The sequence below is a fragment of the Mchenga conophoros genome, linkage group LG22 (assembly GCF_057382185.1).
Source record: "Mchenga conophoros isolate Kocher_MC1m ecotype Shallow Benthic linkage group LG22, M_conophoros_male_GT1.1, whole genome shotgun sequence".
Taxonomy (NCBI): Eukaryota; Metazoa; Chordata; class Actinopteri; order Cichliformes; family Cichlidae; genus Mchenga; species Mchenga conophoros.
In genome coordinates this window covers 38242732-38265048 of record NC_140546.1, presented here as the reverse complement: position 1 = coordinate 38265048, position 22317 = coordinate 38242732, and the positions used below count along the sequence as shown (strand labels likewise).

The following is a 22317-nucleotide window of genomic DNA, read 5'->3' as shown; positions in this document are numbered from 1 at the left end:
TATAATTCAACAACTTTTATTCTGAACTCAAAAATATAAAAAGCCACAATCCTTATCCAGTGTGTACAGGGTGTCTTTGAGCCATGCACTTAGTTTTCAGGTCACAACACCAAACAGATCAATTAATAAAGTTGGCTTCTTACAAATTAATCTTCTGAGTTTGGTTCCATTATTGCTGTCAGCTTTTTCACTGTAACTCCACCAGTTATACGATTATTTACAGTGGCTGTTCCACAGTACTTTGTAGTACTTAGAGTCCAAAGGGTGTCTTCGAGAACTCAGTAATCAAAACCTGATTCTGAGTATAGGATGCACACAGCTACTCAAAAAGGAAAGCATGAGCAGAAACTGTTCAGTTTAATACTCAGATGCTAGCATGTTGTAAAAAAATACAAAGTCATCTTCACTTTCCTATCGTACTAACAACGGTGATGGTAGTGGAAAGCAAGAAAAGCCACATTTCTCCTCCTCCGTTTACGTGTGAGATCGCTGACGTTTCCAGAACCTCTTGACCTCGCTGTGTCCCTGTGGTGTCACCACCATCACTCTGTGGGCCACATCCTGCCACACCAGACAGCCCAGGCCCTGCACCAGAACACCTTTGTTAGACACCAGCAGGCTACAAAGACAGTCTTGGCATTTGATGAACAGAAAAGTCATTAAAAAGATGTCCATCTGCTGTAACTACAACACGTCGATCGCATGGAATTATATGAATACATACAGTGAAAATATGGCACAACGTTACTGGCTCTTGTGCTGTAACACCAATACAGGAGTTATGTTTAATAAAATTTGTACTATTACAACTTGTTACGTTTTGTTGTACACCAGGACGTTCCATTATGAAGACATTATGAGCGTCTTGGAGCAGCAGGTACAAGCAATGCTGGAGACCTCAAAATCAAAGCAGCATATCCTAACTGACTAAGGATCCTTAAAAACATTACACAGTATATTAATCTGTTATGATTCTGGTATTAATATAAAAACAAACCAACCTGAGCTCTGTCTCGCAGAACCTCAAAGTCAGCCTGGGAGAGGAACTGGTTATAGAGCACACCTGAAGGAGACAGACAGACAGACAGACAGACACACACACACACACACACACACACACACACACACACACACACACACACACACACACACACACAATCAGTTCTCTTCCTCTCTATCATAGTGTAGAGTTCATGCAATGAGAGTTACAGCTCAGCTATTTTGAAAGGTCTCTGTCAGCAGTCAGTCCAGCGTCACCAGGAAGAATCAAATGATGGTTCACAGACATTACATAGAGCGCCAAGGAACCACTCACTGATAAAAGTACATGTACACAGTCTGCTGTTTATTGCCACTTCATTAGATACACCTGTTACTTGTTAAGGCATATGACTAATCACTGAATCATATGGCAGCGACACAATGCATTTAGGCAACTAGGCATCATCAAGATGACCTGCTGAAGTGTGAACTGGGCATCATCAGAAAGAAGAAGAAGAAAGAACAGTGGATTAAAATAGCCTGACTGTTGGGATTGTCCTACACAAGCAATCTCATTTACAAAGAGCAGTCCAAAAAGGAGGAAACATTGAGTGAGCGACAGTTTGCAGGGAGATGTTTCACATCTAACAGGGAGGGCGGGTATTTTTCACCTTTACCACAGGTTTTAATGTGAAACTGAAAACAATATGTGAGAGCAGCAGACTACTTGTTAGCATGGCACGATTACTGATGCACACCTGTAATTAGCACAGTGGATATGTACATTACAACAAATTTATGAAGACAAGAAATAAACAAGTAGTGTTAAGTGTTGTTTTGAACACACACACTTGATAAACATGCTCACCCTCTGTGAACTGCAGGCGATCTCTCTCCAGCTCCCACAGTCTGATCTGGTCTGTTATAGTTGGAGGCAGCACCGGGGTCTAAAAGCACAACAGAGGATGAGGATACTTTGCAGAGCGATTAACCTGTTCATTATTCATTTTACTAGACTGAACTGCAAAAAGAATCAATGCTGTACCCGAGTGAGCATGACAGGGTGAGCTCTGGTCCTCAGAAAATGGATAATCTGAACAGAAGAGAACACAAAATGTAAAAACTCAGCTCTGGAGCTCTGGAGCCAGTCGCCTTCAGAGGGACTAGACTCTGTCCCAGTCTGGACTTATCCACAGCGGGTGGGTATACTTGCACCGGCCCGGTTTGCTGTGGCATTTTGGATTTAAATAAATTGCCCGTGATTGTAAATGTAAGTTTTCTCTGTGGCCTGTCCGGGGTGTGCGCCGCTTCGTGCCCGACGCATCAATGTCAAAACAAGTGCACCCTCTTAAGGTTTTACACATCAGGACGTTCTAAAAATAAAATGTTCCTTAATAGGGCTTCAATTAGATGAATCACAAAACTATGTGCCATTACTCATTTAACAAAAATGAATATACTGTTCGACAATTCGCTGCTCTGGATTCAGGTGTGCGTTAACACAAAATCAAGTAGGGAAAACATTTGATCCTGAAGTTGTTGCTGAAAAGTATTCCTAAAAGTTTCCAAAGAGGAAATCAAAGGTTTATGTGAGCTAATTCTTTCATACATTTACTGAGTGTTCACTTTCTACTGTAACATCAGGCCATGTGACGAAGGTTACAGCTCTGTGGTGGCAATGCATACGGGAGTGCAAGTCTAATGTTCTATCATAATTACTTTCTGTGTTTGTTCCAATCTGTCTAATGTTCACAGTTTGTGTTTTTGCTGCGGCTCCATCAGTACAGGGGATTGGAGGATGGGAAAGATGAGAACTGAATTTTTAGTGTGTAAGTGAGCCCAGTGCAGCAGTACCTGCTGTGCAGTGATCCCGTTGGCGATAGCCTGTTGCACAGACTCCCTTGTCAGCTGAGCCACAACTACATTGGGGAAGCGGTAGAGCATTTCACTGAAGAGAGCCACCAGAGCAATCTGAAGTTCTGAATCTGTGAGAGTCACACAAACACAAGTCTGGACAGGTTCTGTATGATAGCTGTGCATCCTTTCAAATGAAACAAAGGGGAAAATTACACGAACAATTAGAGATGCTACTGTAAAACAGTTAAAGGAAGTCAGGGTCAAATTCTATGCGGTTTACAATGGAGCTTCAGCCATCCTGACACCCTCTTAATCAATGGTTACATAGTGACTAGATGTGAAAAGTCTTGAGGTGTTCACACATACTTGTGTAGGCATAGATACGATAATTGGTTTCCACCACAATGAAACCTGCATCTCCAGTACCAGGACTGGAAGCCAGGTTAGAGGAGGAGGAGCTGCTGGCGACTCCTGCAGCCAGAGTGATTGCCAGCCTGGTGGGATAATATCTCCTGGACTTCCTCTAAATAGCAGAAGATGGAAGCATTAAAAAACAACAACCAAAACCAGACTTCTAACTACTGATAGTGTTCTGGTAACTAACTCTATACAGATTTCAACCATTTTTAAGCATTTAGGTCATTTTGCCTTCCACAGCTCTTTGTGGTGACAGCGTAATCAAACCAGTCCAACCCTGCTACGTAACTGCACTAACTTGCACTGCAGTAGCAGCTAGCAAACCAGGTCTCACGTGCAATGGCTCTGTCAGTGTTGTACTCTAGTCCAGGACACACAGGTTTCAGTTTGAAGTGTTTATTGTAAGCTGTACTTAACCTTTTCCCTCTAAATGCCCAAATTTGTCAAACAGTAGGAATGATTCTACACTTTCTTATTTACACAAGAAAGAAAACCAATCCGAAGGAGAACAACAACTGGTTAAGTAAAATCAAGCCACAACCATTAAAGCTAGACCCATTCAAACAGCTAGTTGGGTTGTTTTTTTGCACACAAAGTAAGATTCTCAAGTAGCTCACCTTTCTTTGGAACACCAGTCCAAACTCTCGCAGGTGCTGCAGAAAAGTCAGTAATGACTCGCTCATACCCTCCACCGAGTAATCCTAGGGCACACAGGCAGCACGTTAAAGGAAGACCTGAGACCACCGTATTACAGCAAAGTTATATTGCTTTTTGCACACACCCCAGTAAAAATAATCAATTAAAAATGAATAAATAAGTCAAACAGATGCTAACTGCTGTGCACTCACTCTGCCCAGACTAGAGAAACTGAGCTGGAATAAGAATGACAAGATCTCCACCAGGTCCATCCCTCTGGACTACAAGACACAAAGTATGAGATATGAGTAGATCGGTTCAATTACACATTTAAGCATTTAATAACAAGCAAAGGAAAACAAATAAACTCCATCTTGGATCATTGCATGCACCACATGGCACTTTACACAGCAGGGCTGAGGTCTTACAACAGCAGTGAGATAAAGATTCGCTGATACGGAGTCATTTCTACAACCTCCTCGATCCTGAATGGACAGTTTCTTTTTGTGAGATCAACACTTTTGGTCCGTTTCAGGCTGGGGCTTCAGCTCTAACATTTTAATTCAACACAGAGGACACCGAGACACGTGTGATGCAGCACTGACAAAAAATGGAAAGCAGAAGATGTTTTCTTTGGGAGTAAGCAGGATGGACAGGATGAGAAATAAGGAACAGCTCATAGTAGGAGAGGATGGAGGGTGGATATGGTGGACAAAGGATGATGAAGATGGAGCTGCCAGGCAAGAAAAGGGGAAGCCTGAGAGGAGGTTCGTGCATGTAGGACATGCAGAGGGCTGGTGTGACAGACGAGGATGAACCACTGTGGAGAGCACTAAAGGGAGCAGCTGAAAGAAGAGGGGGATCTTGAACTATGGGCACAGATTTGATGTCCTCTTTTTAAATCTATATTAATGATGCATTCAACATTGATCCACAATTAAGAGGTGGCTCATAGCGTTTTTCTATAATTTACATAATTTGTATTTCTGTACGCCTGTCTGGTCCAGGTCACCCTTAAAAAAAGGTTTTTAATCTCAGTGGGATCTTCCTGTTTAAATAAAGGTTAAATTAAAAAAAAATTTATTAATGACAATTTGTAGTCATTAATATTAGTCTAATGTAACCATAAATTATTGTCTTTTACGGCAAACTTACCAGCAGAGTGGTGTTTCTTGTTGGACATAACAGGAAACAAGTACAGCTCTGCACACTCTGCAGCTCTCTGAGTGTTTGCTTAACTGTTCATCGACACGGGTCGAGTATGTCCTCAGGTCGAGCTTTAGTTGCTAGGCAACTGACAACTAAAATCATTGGTGAATAAACACCTCAAGGACAGTCTTTCAACAAGCTTTACAAATGTATTTCTATCCATAATTACACTTTTAATTATGTTACATCAGGATTCATCCATCCGCTTCCGCTTATCCTTTTCAGGGTCGCGGGGGGCGCTGGAGCCTATCCCAGCTGTCATAGGGCGAGAGGCGGGGTACACTCTGGACAGGTCGCCAGTCTGTCGCAGGGCCAACACACAGGGACAGACAACCATTCACACTCACATTCACTCGCACATTCACAGCTAGTGGCAATTTGGATTATCCAATTAACCTATCCCCACAAGTTGCATGTCTTTGGACGGTGGGAGGAAGCCGGAGTACCCGGAGGGAACCCACGCAAACACGGGGAGAACATGCAAACTCCACACAGAAAGACCCCGGCCTGATGTTGGAATTGAACTCAGGACCTTCTTGCTGTGCGGCAACAGTGCTAACCACCGTGCCACCGTGCTGCCATCAGGATTCATTATTCACTTTAATCAACGTGGAGTGCGACAGGATGATTAATGATTAATTATGATTAAATGGGTCTGGTGACACGAAGAGCCTGATTGGTTCAGCTAAAGATGTTTTTCTTACTTCACAGGGAAATGATGGCTGATTGAGAGTGGGAACAAAATGAATTTACACGCTGATGTAAAGATGCTGCCCAGTTTTCATTGTTATTCACAACTGCCAAGTTTCACTTTGTCTCACAAATAGATTTCCATTCCCACACAGAGCTCAGCCCTTCAGGCCAGTATGTGCACTATATAGAGCAGATATCCTTAGAAAAGATTTCTGTGACCCAAAGTAGGGTTTTCAGTCCAGCCAGCGTCTGCAGCAGCTCGCATCGAGGACTAGAGCCCCGTCTGCCTGAACACGTGCTAGTCAGAGTAATGACAGGCTACAGACTCTAGAGGCTCAACGACCTGCTCGTCAAATCAGTTTAAACCTGATCAGGTTGAAGTAGTAGAGAGGCATACCTGAGCAGTTTTGAGGTACTGCAAGGTGAAGTACCATAGCTGAGAGGCTGTGTCCAGAAGGAGGAACTGGAAGCCAGCTGAGGTGATGTAGGGCGCCTCTCCTGCTTCACTGACAGTCGGAGAATAAATCAGGACAACATGAGATACAGCGCCGACATTACTCGCCAACAAACCCTCCCCCATGGCGAGTTTCTGTTAACGCCATGGAGATGAAAGAAAATTTATTTTAGCATAGTCTACTCTTTACTGTTACTTCTTTCATACAATGTTACAGCTGTCCACTTTGGATTTCCTCTTACTCAGGCGCACCCAACACGTTATTTACATTTGACCTGAGCTCACACAGGCTGCACACATCATCCCCCCCCAGCCTGAAGCCTTTCTTTGATGTTTTCTGGAAAAGTCTGACCTGGGCTTCCTTGTCTTGTACGGTTACAGTAACAATCTACAGCGTCAGTGGTTACTAATCGTAGAATCCATCAGGCTCGGCAGCTGGAAAACTCATACGTCATGTACAGGCAAAGTCACTGAATACAGACTAATTGAATTTACACTGCATGGGTGTGTCTAGCTTTAGGTGCCGCCTGACTCTACCCAGCAATTGAGCTAGAGTACTTGAGGCCAGAGAAAGGAGAGCTGCCAGAGAGCCTTTCTGGTTTTCAGCTAGTGAGCTGTGTGTGGTGACTGCTTACGACTGGTCTGTGAAGACGAGTGTGTGACTGGCCTTCTGTTTAGTGACCAACTTTGAGTGTTTCCTTTCTTTTGAAGGTGACAGTGGCTTGTTGTCTCTTTCAGTTTAATTAGTATGAAACAAAAATTAATAAAAACCTAATTTATCAATTTTGCCTTCATGTCTCTTTTTTATTACGTTCCCCCATCCCTTGGAGTTTCTAAAGCATAGGTGTCAAACTCTGGCCCGCAGCCTAATTACATTTGGCCCGCAAAGCCACACCAAATGACTATCAGAGCTGGCCTACTGGTATTATACAGTTAATATATATATATTGTTTAGTATTAAGCTTTGCTTGTTCCATATTCAGTTTTTCAGCAAAACGTGTTTGAGTCCATAAGAAAAGATTCATTCTTATATCTGGAGGAAGACTTTTTTTTTCAATAAATATTAGCGTTAGCCCGCGACTTTGTTCCAGTTTTGAATTTTGGCCCACTGTGTATTTGAGTTTGACACCCCTGTTCTAAAGGATATGAGTACCAATTCTTTTCCCCGCATTAAATAGTCCAATCACCATCAGACAACAGCCAGAGGATTCAAGCCACGTTTCATTCGTTTTTCAACACTGACTGTTTCATTGACTGCAGCCAAAGCAAACGCCCCAGGGCTACAAATAAAAACATGAGCACTTCTTTATAGAGAAAACCAACAACATCTCACAGTAACAACCATCACTGGCAAGAATGCAGATGTTTTTGACTGGAGCACATTATAATGCTGAATTTCATTTATATCACATGAGCTGTAAATGCAGATTTAAAAGTGTTTTAGAGTTTTTACTGTTACATTACTCTGGCCACTCTGCTTGCATTGCTCCGCAGTGCTCATATGGCACAAAGTACATTTGCAGATTTTTCATTAAAAAGTTCCTGATTTTTAATTTAAATGTACTTATTGTTTATAATGTTTGCACAGTCACATTTCACTGTGTTTTGTACTTGTACGACTATGCATGTGGCAAATAAACAATCTTGAATCTTCTTACTTTCATATACATTACATGTAAAATGTGAATGTGACATAAAGACTACTGCATACCTTTTCATGAGGCCTGCTTGAACCAAAAGCTGTGCCAGGTCCTGGCTGACAGCGCTGGGAGAACCCACCATAAACTGCAGGATGATCTCCCAGCGCTCCATAGCATAGCGGTCAAGACTCTCAATGTCTCGTGCATGGCGGTCAGGGCCCAGCGTGCTGCCCTCATCAGCCCAAGCTCGCCCCCTGTGTGTTGAAACAACAATGATTTGGCTCTCTTGGTTAATACTGGTCCTGCAGGAATGAAAGAAAGTGAAACCGAGCAGGTAACAGGTGACTTCACTGACTTAGTTTTGGGCCCAGTAACTGTTGTGGATAGGCGTAGCTTTGGGTCACGTGGTGTCGGTAACAGTAATAGTGATTGCTATATCATCTGTTCACGTCCCGAGGGAATTTTTGTGAATGAGTGGGCGATGGGGGAAGTCGACTTTTGCTGACCGCTCAAGCTTAGAATGTTTTTGATCAGTGTTTTTCTGGATTTTAAGGATTTGATAACAACTAAAGAAGTTTTTAATCTGGAACTTTGACTTACGTTTTGAACAACGGGCGCGTCAACATTATTCCCCTATTCAGCTGCTCGGCGACTCAAAGGCTTGACAGTCGCCAATAGTAACCATGTTTTCACTTTTCAAAGAACAGTTCCTAAAAGAGAGAGAGATGCTGCAGCCCCATGACTAATCGGTATTTTCACAGTGGCAGACGTACCCCCCGAGCAAAGCTGTCCTCAGGTTGTCTTTAAACACCGGATTTAAAATGTATCCCTGCAGACCACCCTGCAGCTGCTGACTGTGCCAGAGGCGGAGACCAGCCAACACTGAGACACATTCATCGTGGTCCCTGCAGGAGGACAAAAAACAATGAACAGAACTGGTTATCACGTTGAAATGTGCAGTCCCCTGAAGATGTCAAAGACAAACTGCAAACACTGAAGAAAACTTATTTCCTGTTTCAGAGACACAGGGATGCTCCGCCATCCAAGGACAGAGCACACCTGACAGTTATCAATCACTTCATGAGGCAGACACAGGGTTGAACAGCGAGTCATGCAGTTAAATGATCTGCACCATGTGTTATGCTGGTCACCTGCCGCTCCAGAACCAAACATACAAAGGGGACAAAGAGCACAATGAAGAGAATAAATTTAAATCTACATTCAACCATTTAGGAAACACCTCTAAGCCACACACGAGGAACATAAAAGTGTAACAAACTTCTAATAAATTCATGGCAGTTACCATTATCTTGTTTTTAATATCTTCTGCTAAGCTGTTAATTGCTTCACAAACCAAACAGGCTGCTGACTCTTTGGCAACAATTCCTGCTCTCATTTTAGTCTCTGACAAATGTTTCAAATGAGTTTTAAACAATGAGGAAAAAAGTTTAAAAGCAGAAAACAAGGGCACTGACACAAGGCTGATATTTGAGGCATAAAAACAGGGGCTCTCCTGCTCAGACCTACCAGGCTGGGGTCATCAGCTGACAGGACCAGTGTGTTACAGAGCTATTTAGAAATTTACTGTGATTTTAATGAAAAAAACAAAACTTTGGAGTTTGTCGTGCATCAGCCACCAGTGATGTGCACCAAAGTTTAGCAGGTTGTTATTTTGCCCATGCTCTAACTCTTCTATTTTCATGAGAATCAGCAGAGTAGTTTTGTACTTGACTGACAACACAGCGGACAAACAGAACAACAGAGGCAACTTACTTCTGACTGTCTTTCTTTACCCACAATGCCACAGCTGCCTGGGGGAGAGGCTGATCCAGGAACAGCATGCGCATCACATAATTCTTTGCTAGAGAGGGGAGTTCCCTGTAAAATATCAAAACACATAAAAAAACAGGGAAGAAGATTCACTCAACACTTTCTATATAACAAAAAAGAACCAGTCACAGGCACGCACCTGTACACAGCCAGGCATGTCGCTGGGTGGTTGTAGAGTCTGTCCAAAATCTCCGGACTCAGCTCCTTCAGGTATTCATGCAGGTTCTTGCATTGCAGCTGGACACGCAGCTTCATGGTCTCCAGCAGCAAAGAGGAACTTCAGCAAACGCGGTAAAGCTACTTCATACCCACGAGGCTCCCAGATTTCCTTTAGAAACACAAAAATGTAAAATTGCTTCAGCCGTTTTGTCAGACACTGACAGTATCTGACGGAAGACTCCGTATTCTGTGGATCCAGCTTTATTTCTGCACATGTGTATTCTGCGTGTATAACTGGACTATAACCAGGACAGCTGAGCCACACAAAGCTACCACGTGAATACAAATATAAAAAGCTATTTTACAGTAAAGTAAACCGCCGTCTTCCTATAGATAAGTACTTGTGCTGTTCAAAGTAATTGTTATTGCTCGATAGCTTTCTCAGCTTTCTGAAGCGGCCATGTTTCCAGGTCATGTGACCTGAACAGGAAAGTTCTCATTGGTCGTTTTCTTCTTCTGTTGCTTTTAATTGAGATCGTACTATTAGAAGGGTGCTGTGTCGCCGCCTGCTGCATTTAGTTTGGAAACGCTGACATCCGGGGAAATTTTTTAAAAAGATGCTGTAAAATTACAAAGTGGATTTGTATTGTGGTAAAACCTGTATTTTACGGAAGACTCGAGTCAAAATGTTGGACATTTTACAGTTTGCTGTTCTGTTCAACAGTGTTGTGTTATGCTGGGTTTTTTCTTCTTCTTCTTTTTCACAACCCAGTTATACAAATGAAGGCAGGCTGTATAATAAAACCACTCTCTGTATATTAAAGTACAGTTAGACAAGGATCTGGAATATGAACTGTTAATTACGCCCATCCTTGTGGACTAGTTTGTTTGTGGACTTAGTTTGTCTGTTTCTTATTTTATCTTGTGCTTTTGTTTTTATTGTTCTTTATTTTGTCTTTGTTCTATTACGTGTTTTATTCTATTGTTAAGTATCTTGAAAGACATTTTATAAATAAAATGTATTATTATTAGTAGTAATAGTAGTAGTAGTAACTTTTTTTATATAAGTTACTAGTGAGTAACTTATACCAAAGTGTTCAAATATCCAGTAAGTGAGTGCACTAGCGTATGCTAGTACTCTAGCATGAGAGAATAGGTTGTCTAATACTCAGGGTAGGGTAAAGGTAATATCTCTCCATACTGTCTCCGTTTTGGAACAAGCGCTTGCATACCCTGATAAACCCCCAGGAAACTGAGGCTTAACTGTGGCTGTAAAGCAGCTGATACAGATCTTACAAAGGTATAATCCACAGATAATCCAATCTGCACTTATACCTTTCAAAGCTGCTCTGTCTTCCAACCTGAGCTTGGCCAGAATCAAAGCAAATATTACTGTCTGATGCCCAACACAAGTCATTTTTGTAATAAAGAGCTAGCTCATTTAAAGTCTTCAATGTCAACACAAGTGAAGATGGCCAACAAAATAAAGCTATCAGAGAGCTTGTACATTCTTACAAAGAAGAAATGTCCTGCTGAGCAAAACAAACTGCAGAAGATACGCACCAGTGTCTCAAGGCAAAGAAACGCTCTTCAGTTGTCCTCTGAATACCTTCACAGAGTGACAACTGTAAACAAAGGTTTCAAGAACAAAATGTTATTGCAAATAAAAGATATTGTGACCCTATTTTCCTTTCATTTGACACCTTTTAGTTTATGTGGGGGTAGTTTGTCCTACATTTCTGTTAATCACCTGCACACAATCCTGATTTGTGATCAGCAGATGGCGAAAAATCATTAATTATAGAAGAAAATTAGAAGGGGCAGTTATATACTTGATTAACAATGTGACAAACTTTCATATTTGAATCCAGGTGAAAAGACTCCTTGTATTCAATCGCACATTATCTGGTCATGTTATGTTTATTAATTCCTTCCAAGGGCATAGACGGAAGGAACATGTCCCCACCAATATCCAGCAATTATTGAATTGTCCCCACCAATAATTTAAACTCTTCGAGTAAAAAAAACAAACGCGATAGAATGGGGGGGAAAACTGTCAGCGTCTCATTCAACCAGCGGTGCAGAAAGAGTTAAATTACTTCTACTGGAGTCCTACCTAATGTAACAAATATGGCCAATGTGATTGGCTGTGCCATTCAGGGAGCTCTGTTTAGTTTTAGCAGCTGCAAGCCTGTGCTGCCAGGAGGAGAGGAGGACGGCAGCAAAAAGGAAGAACCTGGATATAAGAAAGTGTTTTTCAAAGAAACCTGTGAGTCGCTTAAAGTCAAGCTCACTCATAAAATGTGTCCATCATAATAACGTTACAGGCTATGCCAGGCTTTGGCCCACATCAGTCTAAAACTGTATGTAACCATGAATAACGTGTTTGGGAAACTAACTGCACAACATGCAGCACTGTTAGTTCTCTCAGTCTCAGAGCAGCATTTCTAATTTTAATTGAAACTGTCAGAGAAAATGGCAGCCTCGAGCAGCCAGGATATTAGTTCACAGAGGCTGTTAAAGTTATACATCTAATGTTAAAATTTCATCCTAATGGCACTGACATATTCATAGGGTTAATTTTTGAGACAATATATCATGAGGTAGTCATGATTTTGCAAATATTCCACCTTGTAGTGCAGTTTGCACAAATTGTTTTAAAAATGCACTCACACTACAAACATCACTGATGAGTCAAGATCTGCACAAATTGACAGAAACACTGAAGCAGCTGCACATTTTATTCTTATTGTCATGTTTGTCCTATTTGTCAGGTGACAGAAGAAGCAACACAAAGCTCAGAGAGCAATGGTGACATAAGATCACAGGTGAAATGATGACTTGTTGGTTCATGACTGTATTTGAAGCACATGTGTGACTGCATGTATGTGGAGTGTCTCACTGTTATTGATCAGGTGACAGAGGCAGCTCTGCCATGTTGTAGCTCAGACAGAGGTGAAGAGGCGAGCTCACAGGTGACTGATGATTTGGTGCTATAGATTAACTAGTATTTATTATCATGACAATTGTTAGGCTGCTGATGTAAATTGATTCATTAGTGTATGTTTGACAAAGAATCTGAATTGACACGTCTCACTTTTTATATGGCACGAATCATGTGTTATTTTATCAGGTGGCAGTATGTCCTAGTGCAGTCAGAGGGGAGGAGCCAGGGCCAAAGGTGAGGCACAGAATAATAATTGTAATCTGAGGATAAAACGCAGGTACTGAGGCTGAAAGAAGCCTCAGTGCTCTCAGAAGACTAAAAACATGGCTAAGGTCAACAATGACTCAAATGAGATTAAACAATGCTGCTGTGTGTCCACCAGGACAGACTGGACAGTATAGATGTAAAACAAACATGTCAGCAGTTTATCTCTGTTAGTGAGAGGAGCAGGCCTGTGTTTGGCTGCTTCACATAGTGGACATTGAGTTGTTGTGTGGGACACCAGTAGCTGTAACAGTAGTTCATGTTGAGAATAAAAAGTCCCAGCTCACCGAGTTAATCGGGGCAATAGTGCCTAAAATGTTGCATAATTTTGCTGAGAGATCTTTTACTTTGTGGTAATCTTAGATGAGTAGTTTTATGGACAGAAACCAGCAGGTCATTCAGTGTTCCCTTAGTGCTAATGTATCAGAGATGTTGGTGTAACTGAAGTAATGCTGTTAAGTCTTAAAGTCATATTCTTTTATTGTCATGACTGTATTTGAAGCTATTTTTATTTTTGTATGATACCTGATTTATATGGAATATGACTGAAGTAAACTAAAGTCTAAAATACTTAGTCATTTTTTTAAATAGTAATTTAACATTATATCATTCACATGTAAAACTATGAATTGTGATTTTAAATGGTTTAAAAGCATGTAGAATAGCATGTGTAGGCAAGTATATTTCTCCTTTTTTATCAAGAAGCAAAGACAAAAAGGAAAAAAAGGAAACAGGGCAGGGTTCGGTGGCTGAATCATCCGTCCCCACCAACGCCAAAACCAAATCTACGCCCTTGATTCCTTCAATCAGTGCCCTAAGTGGTCTCAGTCAGAGTTGTTACTGATGTCTTTGGTTATGGACATTATTCCTGTATCTGCTGCAACCTTCAGCCAAACAGGCCAGGTTAGCTGTGTCAGCTCATAGACAGACGTTAAATACTAGAAACCTAAAAGGCATTAAATATGGATACATTTAGCTGTAAGCACACATTTGTTTGTTTTGATCACCTAAACAATATACAAAGTTTATTTAGTGCAGAAAAAAAACCTGTACAAAATAAAGCTGATACATTTCAATATTGCTTCACCTGTTCTGATTCAGTTACATGAATTAGTGGGGGCTCCATCAGGACAAGAATATGGTGTTGCTGAAATCCTGCTTGAGTTTATTCACACACAACTTTCTGCCGACTATATATCATCCAAGCAGCCAAAGAGAAAAACAGGAATGCTGCTTTAATAAGTTTTTATTGACGTGGTCAGCTGTACAACAGTCACATAAACTTAAATGTTGTTCAATCCTAACTGTACAAACTCAAGTTTAAAATAAAGGTTACTGTAAGCTCTGTTTAAACTGGTTTTTGTGCAGTCTTCAACAATAGCTGAGTAAGCAGGAGGGGGGAGATGCAAAGGACCCTCTTCTTAGGAGTCCTCCTTCTCTTGATACCTACAATGACAAAATGAAACGATGAGCAAACAATCACAACAGCAGCAACATATGGTGACCTCATGATGATTACCTGCAGTGTGTGCAGGTGAAAAAGACTGTCTGTCCTTCATCTGCAGACCTCATCTGCCTGGTATGGTAAATCATACCCTCTTTGTTGCAACGAGAGCAGCGCCTGTCAATCTACATGAAGCAGAGAGCTTATTAGTAGCACACAGAGCTGTTGGCATCATGCAGTACACTCAGCAGGCAGCAAACAGGCAGCACTTACCACAGCACCCTTCATTTCAGAGTCCTCCTCATCCTGAGACACAGCCGTCTGCTCCACAGGGTTAAACACCACGGCAGAATAGATCTCCTGACCTGAGAACTCTGAATAAGCAGAGAAGAAATCATCTGTGCACTTATCACTCACTAATGTGTTATCAGTGCAGTATCCTTAAAAACAACCCCACACCATAAACCCCCCCTCCACCAAACTTTAGACTTGGCTCAATGCATTCAGATAAGAACCGCTCTCCTGGCTACCACCAAACCCAGACTCATCTATCGGATAGCCAGAAATAGAGGCGTGATTCATCAATCCAGAGAACAGGTCTCCACTGGTCTAGAGTCCACGTGCTTTACACCACTGCATCCAGCACTTTGCATTGCATTTGGTGATGTAAGGCTTGGATGCAGCTGGTGGTCACGGAAACCCATCCCATGAAGCTCTTTGCACACTGTTCTGATTTAATCTGAAGGCCACATGTAGTGGCATCCTATCACGTTACCATGCTGGAACTCACTGAGCTCCTGAGAGCGACCCATACTTTCACAAATGTTTGTAGAGGCGGGCTGCATGCCTGGATGCTTGATTTTATTCACCTGTGACCATGGAAGTGACTGAAACACCAAATTCAGTGATTTGGATGAGTGAGTGAATCCGTTTGCCACAATACTGTATATTGAGCTTATAAAAATACAATCACTTGCTGCAAGAAACTAAAATGATCCAAAGATGGACAGCAGATAGCTCTCAGATAGCTGCTCTGCCACTTCATTTGTACAGGCTGTATAAATATCACAGGAATATCAAGATGGAAGCGAAATGAGAAAAACAAAAAGTGAGATAGCAGCAAAATCTCTGCTGCTCATGCTCACACATAAACTCTGATATGGAATTTACCTGATACAGGGATCCTAAAGGAGCAGCCGGGGCAGCACACTACGTCCGGTATTCCTGGGAGAGGAAGAACATTCCCACACTCTGGGCAGAAGTTCGGACCACCACCAAAACACGACATCTCTGTTTCATGCGAAGTATTATTGTTATACATTTTGATACCATTAATAACTGTAAAATGGAATCGAATAAAAAATTTATACTGACTTATTTTGCTTTGTCGATTCATATTTTAGAGCTTACCTTCCAAAATAAGTTAAAGCGGTAATGTTGTTTTGTTGTTTTGTTGTCTAACACTCGCTGGAGCAAAACACCGCGCGTGGCACTTGAACACGTGAAGATCGATCAAATCCGCAACTGTCAACTAACCATGTGTTCAGCTTTCGTCGTCAGCCTTCAGCTTTAACAAAACACTTTGATGACTTACCGTTCAATGTCTTTACAGGGTTGGCAATCTAAACAAGACGCGGTTTATAGCAAAGACTCCCTGTTGTTACTTTCAGCCTGGCATCTGCATGGTTACACACCGTGGGGTCCTACAGCGGTTGGTTGTCCGTCGCATTCTACACGTCATTGTGACGCGCTAACAATCGCGCTTTACTTTAAACAGACGTTGACTTTTCTCTCTCGTAGTGAAGGTATGTCGATTATTAAAAGAACTGTAGGCAGTGCACGTTATCAGTACCTGCGGCAACATGACTGTCACCTCTCTGAAGTTTAATGTTGAGCCGTGAGATGTTCCAGTGAGATGTGATGAGTTGTTTGTTAGCCGCTGAGCTAATGACAGCTAGCTGTTTAGAATACTTGGGATTTGCTTTTACGGTTATTGCTAAAACGGCCACTCATGTGCGCTGTGTTTACGTGAGCTGCCATAATATCAGACGAGCTCGAGTAAATAACAGAGATCAGGGATGGTCCCAGTTTTATGGCGTCCGTAGTTTCATGTCGGTAATGATCTGCAGTGTGATGAAGAAATCTTAAAGACATCAGTATTGCTGGATTTGAACTTTCAAAAGTCAAACCATAACTGCGTGTGTGGTTATAGCTATTTAATATTCAGCGACAATAAAAATAAAAGTTCCGGAATATTCCTTCAAAATGAAACCAGGCAATTGATTTTTAGCACAGTGGACTGATTCATGTCTTCAAACTGAGGTGGTGGACATCACTGGAGTCCTTATAGAAATTCTAGCCTGCTGTAAAAGTTGGTGCCTCATGTTAGACACTCACCTCTATTCTGGCATTTATCCAATCCAACTTTATTTATATAGCACTTTAAAAACAACAAAGTTGACCAAAGTGCTTTCCAATAATAAAACAGAGATAGCAGTTAAAAACCATACATTAAGCATACAATGAAATCAATAAACAAAATAAATATATAATTGAAAAAGAAGATAAAAATAAATCAGTGTATATATTAAATATCAAAACATGAGTAGAATAAACAATATGAATAAGATTAACAAAGTAAAAAGATTAAGAATGACCAACAGCTGACTAAAAACTGACTACAAACTGACTCTGATAATACTCCTAGAAAGCCTTTGAAAAAAAGTGTGTTTTTTAAAAGTGATTTAAACATTTCAAGTGTTGAGGCCAGCCTAATATGGAGGGGCAGTTTGTTCCATAGTTTGGGGGCCACAACAGCGAAAGCTCGGTCCCCTCGGTGTTTCAGTCTCGACATGGGGACAGCAAGGAGTGACTGGTCAGATGATCTGAGAGACCTTTGTGGAGTGTATTGGTGTAAAAGGTCTGACAGGTAAGAAGGAGCCAGGCCATTTAAGACTTTAAAAGCAAGCAATAAAATTTTAAAATGAATTCTAAAATGGACAGGCAACCAGTGTAAGGAGGCAAGAACAGGGGTAATGTGCTCATGTTTGCTCATCTATGCAATATAAATAAATTTTGCAGGGTGGCACAGTTGTTAGCACTGTTGCCTCACAGCAAGAAGGTCCTGAGTTCAGTTCCACCATCAGGCCGAGGTCTTTCTGTGTGGAGTTTGCATGTTCTCCCCGTGTTTGCGTGAGTTTTCTCTGAGTACCCCGGCTTCCTCCCACAATCCAAAGACATGCAGTTAGTGGGGTTAGGTTAACTGGTAACTAAATTTCCCGTGAGTGTGATTGGTTATCTGTGTCTATGTGTTAGCCCTGTGACAGACTGGCGACCTGTCCAGGGTGTACCCTGCCTCTTGCCCTAAGACAGCTGGGATAGGCACCAGTGTGACAGTACCAGTATTCTGCTTTCACTCAAAACACTTTGTAACCTTTGTACACTTTGTTAGTACTGATTGAATTCTTTGTACCAACAATTCAACGAGATGCTGAAAACATTTCCTCAGAGACTGTGGCCCATGTGGACATCATAACATCACACAGTTCCTGCAGATTTGTCACCATCTCCCAAAGGTGCTCAATTGGATTGACATCTGGTGATTGTGGAGGCCGTTTAAGTACAGTGAACTCATTGTCATGTTCAAAAAACCAGTCTCAGATTATCTGAGCTTTGTGACATGGTGTGCTATCCCCCAAAGGGGTGGACATGGTCACCAACAGTACTCAGGCAGGCTGTGGCATTTAAGCAATGCTCATTTGATACTAAGGGCCACAAACCATGCCAAGAAATTATCCTCCAGGCCATTACTACAGCAACACCATGAGCTGCGGATACAACCCAGGATGGATCCATTCTGCTGTATCTTGTATTCCTCACTATCTGTCTGAGAGGCCTCAGTTTGTACGGCTGTGGGCCAACCTGTCTGATGTGGTGGTTAGTAATACAGGGTTACCACAGTCACCTGAATGACAGATTGGACTGAAGGCCCAACGGTGATGCTGTGTACAAGAAGGGGATGAGCTGACTCTACTTTCTAAGGAAGCTCAGATCCTTTAATGTGTGCAGCAAGATGCTGGAGATCTTCTAACATCCTGTGGTAGAGAGTGCATCTATTCTGCTGCTGTCTGCTGAAGGGGCAGCATCACTGCCAGCAAGATTTAAACACTAATCCAAAAGCCTGGAAGCATCTTTGGTCAGAATTTGGAGGTGTTTGAGTCAGTGAGGGTCAGAGGTCACACTCATCTCCATCAAGGATAACCCATCACATCGGCTGTGTCCCAATTCAGGGTCTGCACGCTTGAAGTACGCATTTCAAGTGCGGTTACGTCACCGCCACGCGACGACGGCTGTCCCAATTCGAAGTGCACTTCAAATGCATACTCCAAATGCGCCGTCGATTTCCCCAAATATCAAGCGTGGTCCGGTGCACGCTTCGTGGTCCCATATATCCCACAATTCATAGCGCGGCAGTGGGTGTGGATAATTTTGCCGCAAAATACGGCAGAAGGGAGCGGCCGAAGAGGTTTTTTTTGTTTCCAAACTTTATTGAACTTATAAAGCGAACAGTCAGTCATTCCAGTTCAGTTTGTACAGTAGACATACAAGGCAAATAAGAGTAACAATATACAGTACAATGAAATAAGAAGGATAATTAAATAAAGGATAAAAAAGAAAAAAAGGGGGGAATGTGACAGACTTCATAACAACTTTGTACTTGAAAGTTGTGACAGCTCATTCCTTAAACATTTCTGAATGAACTTCAATCAATGATAAACCTTTTTTATTGGAAGTTTAAGAGAGTTTAAGTAATATTCAGTTTCAATCAAAAACAAATTAAATGATGGGGTTGAGTTTTGAAATTTACATTTATGTATGTGGATGATAAGATGGAGCGGCCGAAGAGTGAACTGTCAAAAGTGCTGAATATGACGTCACTTATTTATGTGCGAATGTTTAATAATTAAAGTCAGTCATATATCCACAAACACAACAAGCTGAAAGTCAGTGATATGTGTGTGTGTGTGTGTATATATATATATATATATATATATATATATATATATATATATATATATATATATTAGGGGTGCAACGATATTCGTATCGATATTGAACCGTTCGATACAGTGCTTTCGGTTCGGTACGCATATGTATCGAACAATACAACATTTGTAATTTATTTTATCAACTTTCCTTCTGACGATGCTGTCTGTGTTGAGCGCTCAGTGAATCTGTGTTCGACTACTCCGCCTAGGCTGCACTGTCCAGCGCAGATCCACTGAGCGCTCAACACAGACAGCATAGTCAGAAGGAAGAGCGCAGGGCAAGCTAGCGAGACAGAAGTTAAGCTCTCCTTTTAACATGGACCTCCCCCACCCTCATTCAGATCTGGCGTTTGGAATTATTTTGGTTTTCATGTGACGTATGACCCTGAAGGTAAGCGAGTCATGGACTAAAGTAAAACAGTATGTTGGATGTGCCATGCAATGCTCAATTACATTGGTGTGAACTAGTGTGTTAGCGCAGTTAGCTCGTTAACGTGTTGGCCGTCTAGCCCCATGCACGGGGCGATCGGCGGTAGCTCGTTAACGGAGATTTGCCGTGTTGTGGCGCTAAGGTCATTTCAACGAGATTAACCTGAAAGCACTAGTGGGAACACAACGAATATGACTGCACATTTACGCCGACATCATCCTAGTGCAAAGACAAAAACAACAAGCATGCTACTAACTTTAGCCGAGTCATTTAGACAGCTGTTAGCACATGATTCTCCTTATGCTGCTGAGAATATAGCCCAGAAGAAGCGGATGGTATAGCTTTTATTTTGGAAAGAGACATTTCTCTGTAATAAACTCTCTTTTCCAAAGATGAGTGATTCCTCAATCAGATACAGGGCTCGCAATATCGCTAGCCCGACGTCCCGGAGCTAGCGATTTTTCCAGTCGGGCTACCAAAATCTATCTCTTCCCTGCCCGTCGGGCTATTGTAGGAAGGAAAAATATATGTCAATGCTTTTGCATTCTTTCAGAAATGTAGCTGGGTAATTATGTCATTGGCATCGGTGAGCCACTGTCAATATGTGACATATTGAAATCGCGTTTGAATTTGCGCTTGTTTTTTTGCTTTCACTTTGCAATCGTGCGAACTGTGTATAGAGAGCGACAGCACTGATCTGTGAGTGATGATTGTTAGGTATTTTAGTACCATGGTAGCATTTACTGGATATTGTTTTATAGTGACATTATGCAGGAAAACTCTGTCATTCAATAAGGCCCCTTTGTTTCAGTGTTTTTCTCTTTGACCCAAGAATTGATGTGTGAGAATCACAGGCTGGTACAAGGTTGAAATACCACAGAGATCACTCCCTCAGCTACATTAGTTTCTTAATCTTTTAGACGCCTGTTGAAGGCCAAATGGTTTGTTTCAGATTTCACTAATGAAAGAACTCTTCGTTTTGTGCCTTGAAAATATGTCGCTGAGATAATCACAATTGTAGCTGAACTGATAAACTACACAAAGGATGCTTCTTCAGCCAAGGGCAGGAAGACGCTGCCTTATCTTGGTCTGTACTGGTTTAAACTGATAATCTGCTGTCTCATGAATTTTACCCTCTATATAAACTGTTGTACTTGTGAATAAAGTTGAGTCAATTTGGGAAGACAATCTGAAGCAGTCTCTGTTTTCTTGTTCTCCCAAGCTGCTCCCGAGCTCGTACTAACACGCTGAATGGCATGCTTGAATATTACTTGAGAATATATTTGACTGTGTTACAGACTAAGGGACATTCTCTGCTGATAGGTGAAGGTACATTCTCTGCTGATAGACGTCCACGCCTCGAAGGAAGCCGATCCACGGAGTAGGCCCTGGAAACCGTTTCCTTCAATTTTGGTGTCAGAAGTGGGATCCTGATGAAGGTAGGCACTCGTCTTTTATTTTATAAGACTGTGTTATGCCTTTCTCAGTGATCCACATAGAAACGGGATACGCTGACGAGGCCTTCTTCGGTGGCCCACATAGTAACAAGTGGGATACACTGAGGAGCCTTTGTTAGTGGCCCACATAGAAACACAGGAAGTTGCCTGTTGTTTTGTAAATAAAAGCAGAAAGGACACAGGAAGTTGCCTGCTGTCATAAACTAAGAAGTTGCTCACCAGCAGAAAGGACACAGGAAGTTGCCTGTGGTCATAAAACGAGAAGTTGCTCGTTAAAAAGTGAGAAGTTGCTCACTAAAAAGATAAAATTGCTAGCAAAAAATCAAGTAACCTCAGGTGTGCCACAGCAAAATAAAACTAACTTAAATCCTTCAAGCGTCTAAACCCCTCTGGAAATCACTGACCATGGGTCAGAATAATTCAAAGACCTTAGACGGGTCCGATAAAAAATCAAAATTAACTGTAAAACCGAAAAAAATAAAATATAAAATCACAAATAGCGGACCACCACTTGGGTGGGCCTGACTATAGATATATATTATGTCAACGAATTCCAGGTGTGACTGAATCTCAGCTTATTGAAGAAGTAGAGGAACTAGACCCTAAAAATGACCAAGCAGCCAACACCACCTCGTTTTTGTGGATAAACGATGACAAAATCACAGCCTTTTTTCAAAATCTAAAGAAATTTCTGCTCACAATGTCTAGAGATAAAATTGATTTAAATGCAGTAACCATGTGTAAGCAAAAGCCAGATGAATCCATTCTAGTGTTTATGAAACGTTTCACACACTGCTGGACTAATGAGGCATGCATGCCTGAAGGAGGAAATGATCAGATTTTCATAACAA

The 22317-nt window shown here is 41.6% G+C and overlaps 3 protein-coding genes across 4 annotated transcripts in view; 1 reads left to right on the top strand and 2 right to left on the bottom strand.

Annotated features, from left to right (window-relative positions):
- Positions 1-10370, bottom strand: gtf2h4 (general transcription factor IIH, polypeptide 4). 2 transcript variants are annotated; one of them, XM_085262612.1, is made up of 14 exons: positions 10242-10346; positions 9857-10045; positions 9661-9765; positions 8661-8792; positions 7959-8141; positions 6191-6299; positions 4104-4172; positions 3873-3956; positions 3205-3361; positions 2836-2966; positions 2027-2074; positions 1850-1928; positions 1002-1063; positions 1-585 (listed from the first exon to the last, which is right to left on the bottom strand). In XM_085262612.1, exons 2-14 carry the CDS (start codon positions 9970-9972, stop codon positions 475-477), a joined length of 1386 nt encoding a protein of 461 aa, XP_085118738.1. In that variant the 5' UTR covers positions 9973-10045; positions 10242-10346; the 3' UTR covers positions 1-474. The 2 variants fall into 2 exon arrangements, with proteins under 2 accessions (XP_085118738.1, XP_085118737.1); XM_085262611.1 differs by having other exon boundaries at positions 9857-10370.
- A 3945-nt stretch (positions 10371-14315) lies between these two features.
- On the bottom strand, positions 14316-16246 carry polr1h (RNA polymerase I subunit H). Its single transcript, XM_085263198.1, has 5 exons — positions 15942-16246; positions 15702-15821; positions 14805-14905; positions 14607-14716; positions 14316-14533 (listed from the first exon to the last, which is right to left on the bottom strand). The coding sequence occupies exons 2-5, from the start codon at positions 15817-15819 to the stop codon at positions 14509-14511; spliced, it is 354 nt and encodes a 117-aa protein (XP_085119324.1). The 5' UTR covers positions 15820-15821; positions 15942-16246; the 3' UTR covers positions 14316-14508.
- A 97-nt stretch (positions 16247-16343) lies between these two features.
- ddx39b (DEAD (Asp-Glu-Ala-Asp) box polypeptide 39B) overlaps positions 16344-22317 on the top strand; it is a 30071-nt gene continuing 24097 nt past the window's right edge. The window contains exon 1 of the mRNA XM_085263191.1: positions 16344-17460. Coding sequence (XP_085119317.1) covers positions 17384-17460 — 77 coding nt within the window. The 5' untranslated portion in view covers positions 16344-17383. The remainder of the gene's footprint in view (positions 17461-22317) is intronic.

Bases quoted from the DNA above. Each gene is read 5' to 3' on its own strand.
- gtf2h4 (XM_085262611.1), bottom strand. From the start codon at position 9,972: ATGAAGCTGCGTGTCCAGCTGCAATGCAAGAACCTGCATGAATACCTG. The intron at 6,300-7,958 runs GTATGCAGTAGT...TCCGACTGTCAG, and splicing joins CAAGCAGGCCTCATGAAAAG to TGAAGCAGGAGAGGCGCCCT. The intron at 1,929-2,026 runs GTACAGCATTGA...TTGTGCTTTTAG, and splicing joins ACCCTGTCATGCTCACTCGG to ACCCCGGTGCTGCCTCCAAC.
- polr1h (XM_085263198.1), bottom strand. From the start codon at position 15,819: ATGTCGTGTTTTGGTGGTGGTCCGAACTTCTGCCCAGAGTGTGGGAAT. The intron at 14,906-15,701 runs GTAAATTCCATA...CTGCTTATTCAG, and splicing joins CTTTAGGATCCCTGTATCAG to AGTTCTCAGGTCAGGAGATC. The intron at 14,717-14,804 runs GTAAGTGCTGCC...TGCTTCATGTAG, and splicing joins CTGAAATGAAGGGTGCTGTG to ATTGACAGGCGCTGCTCTCG.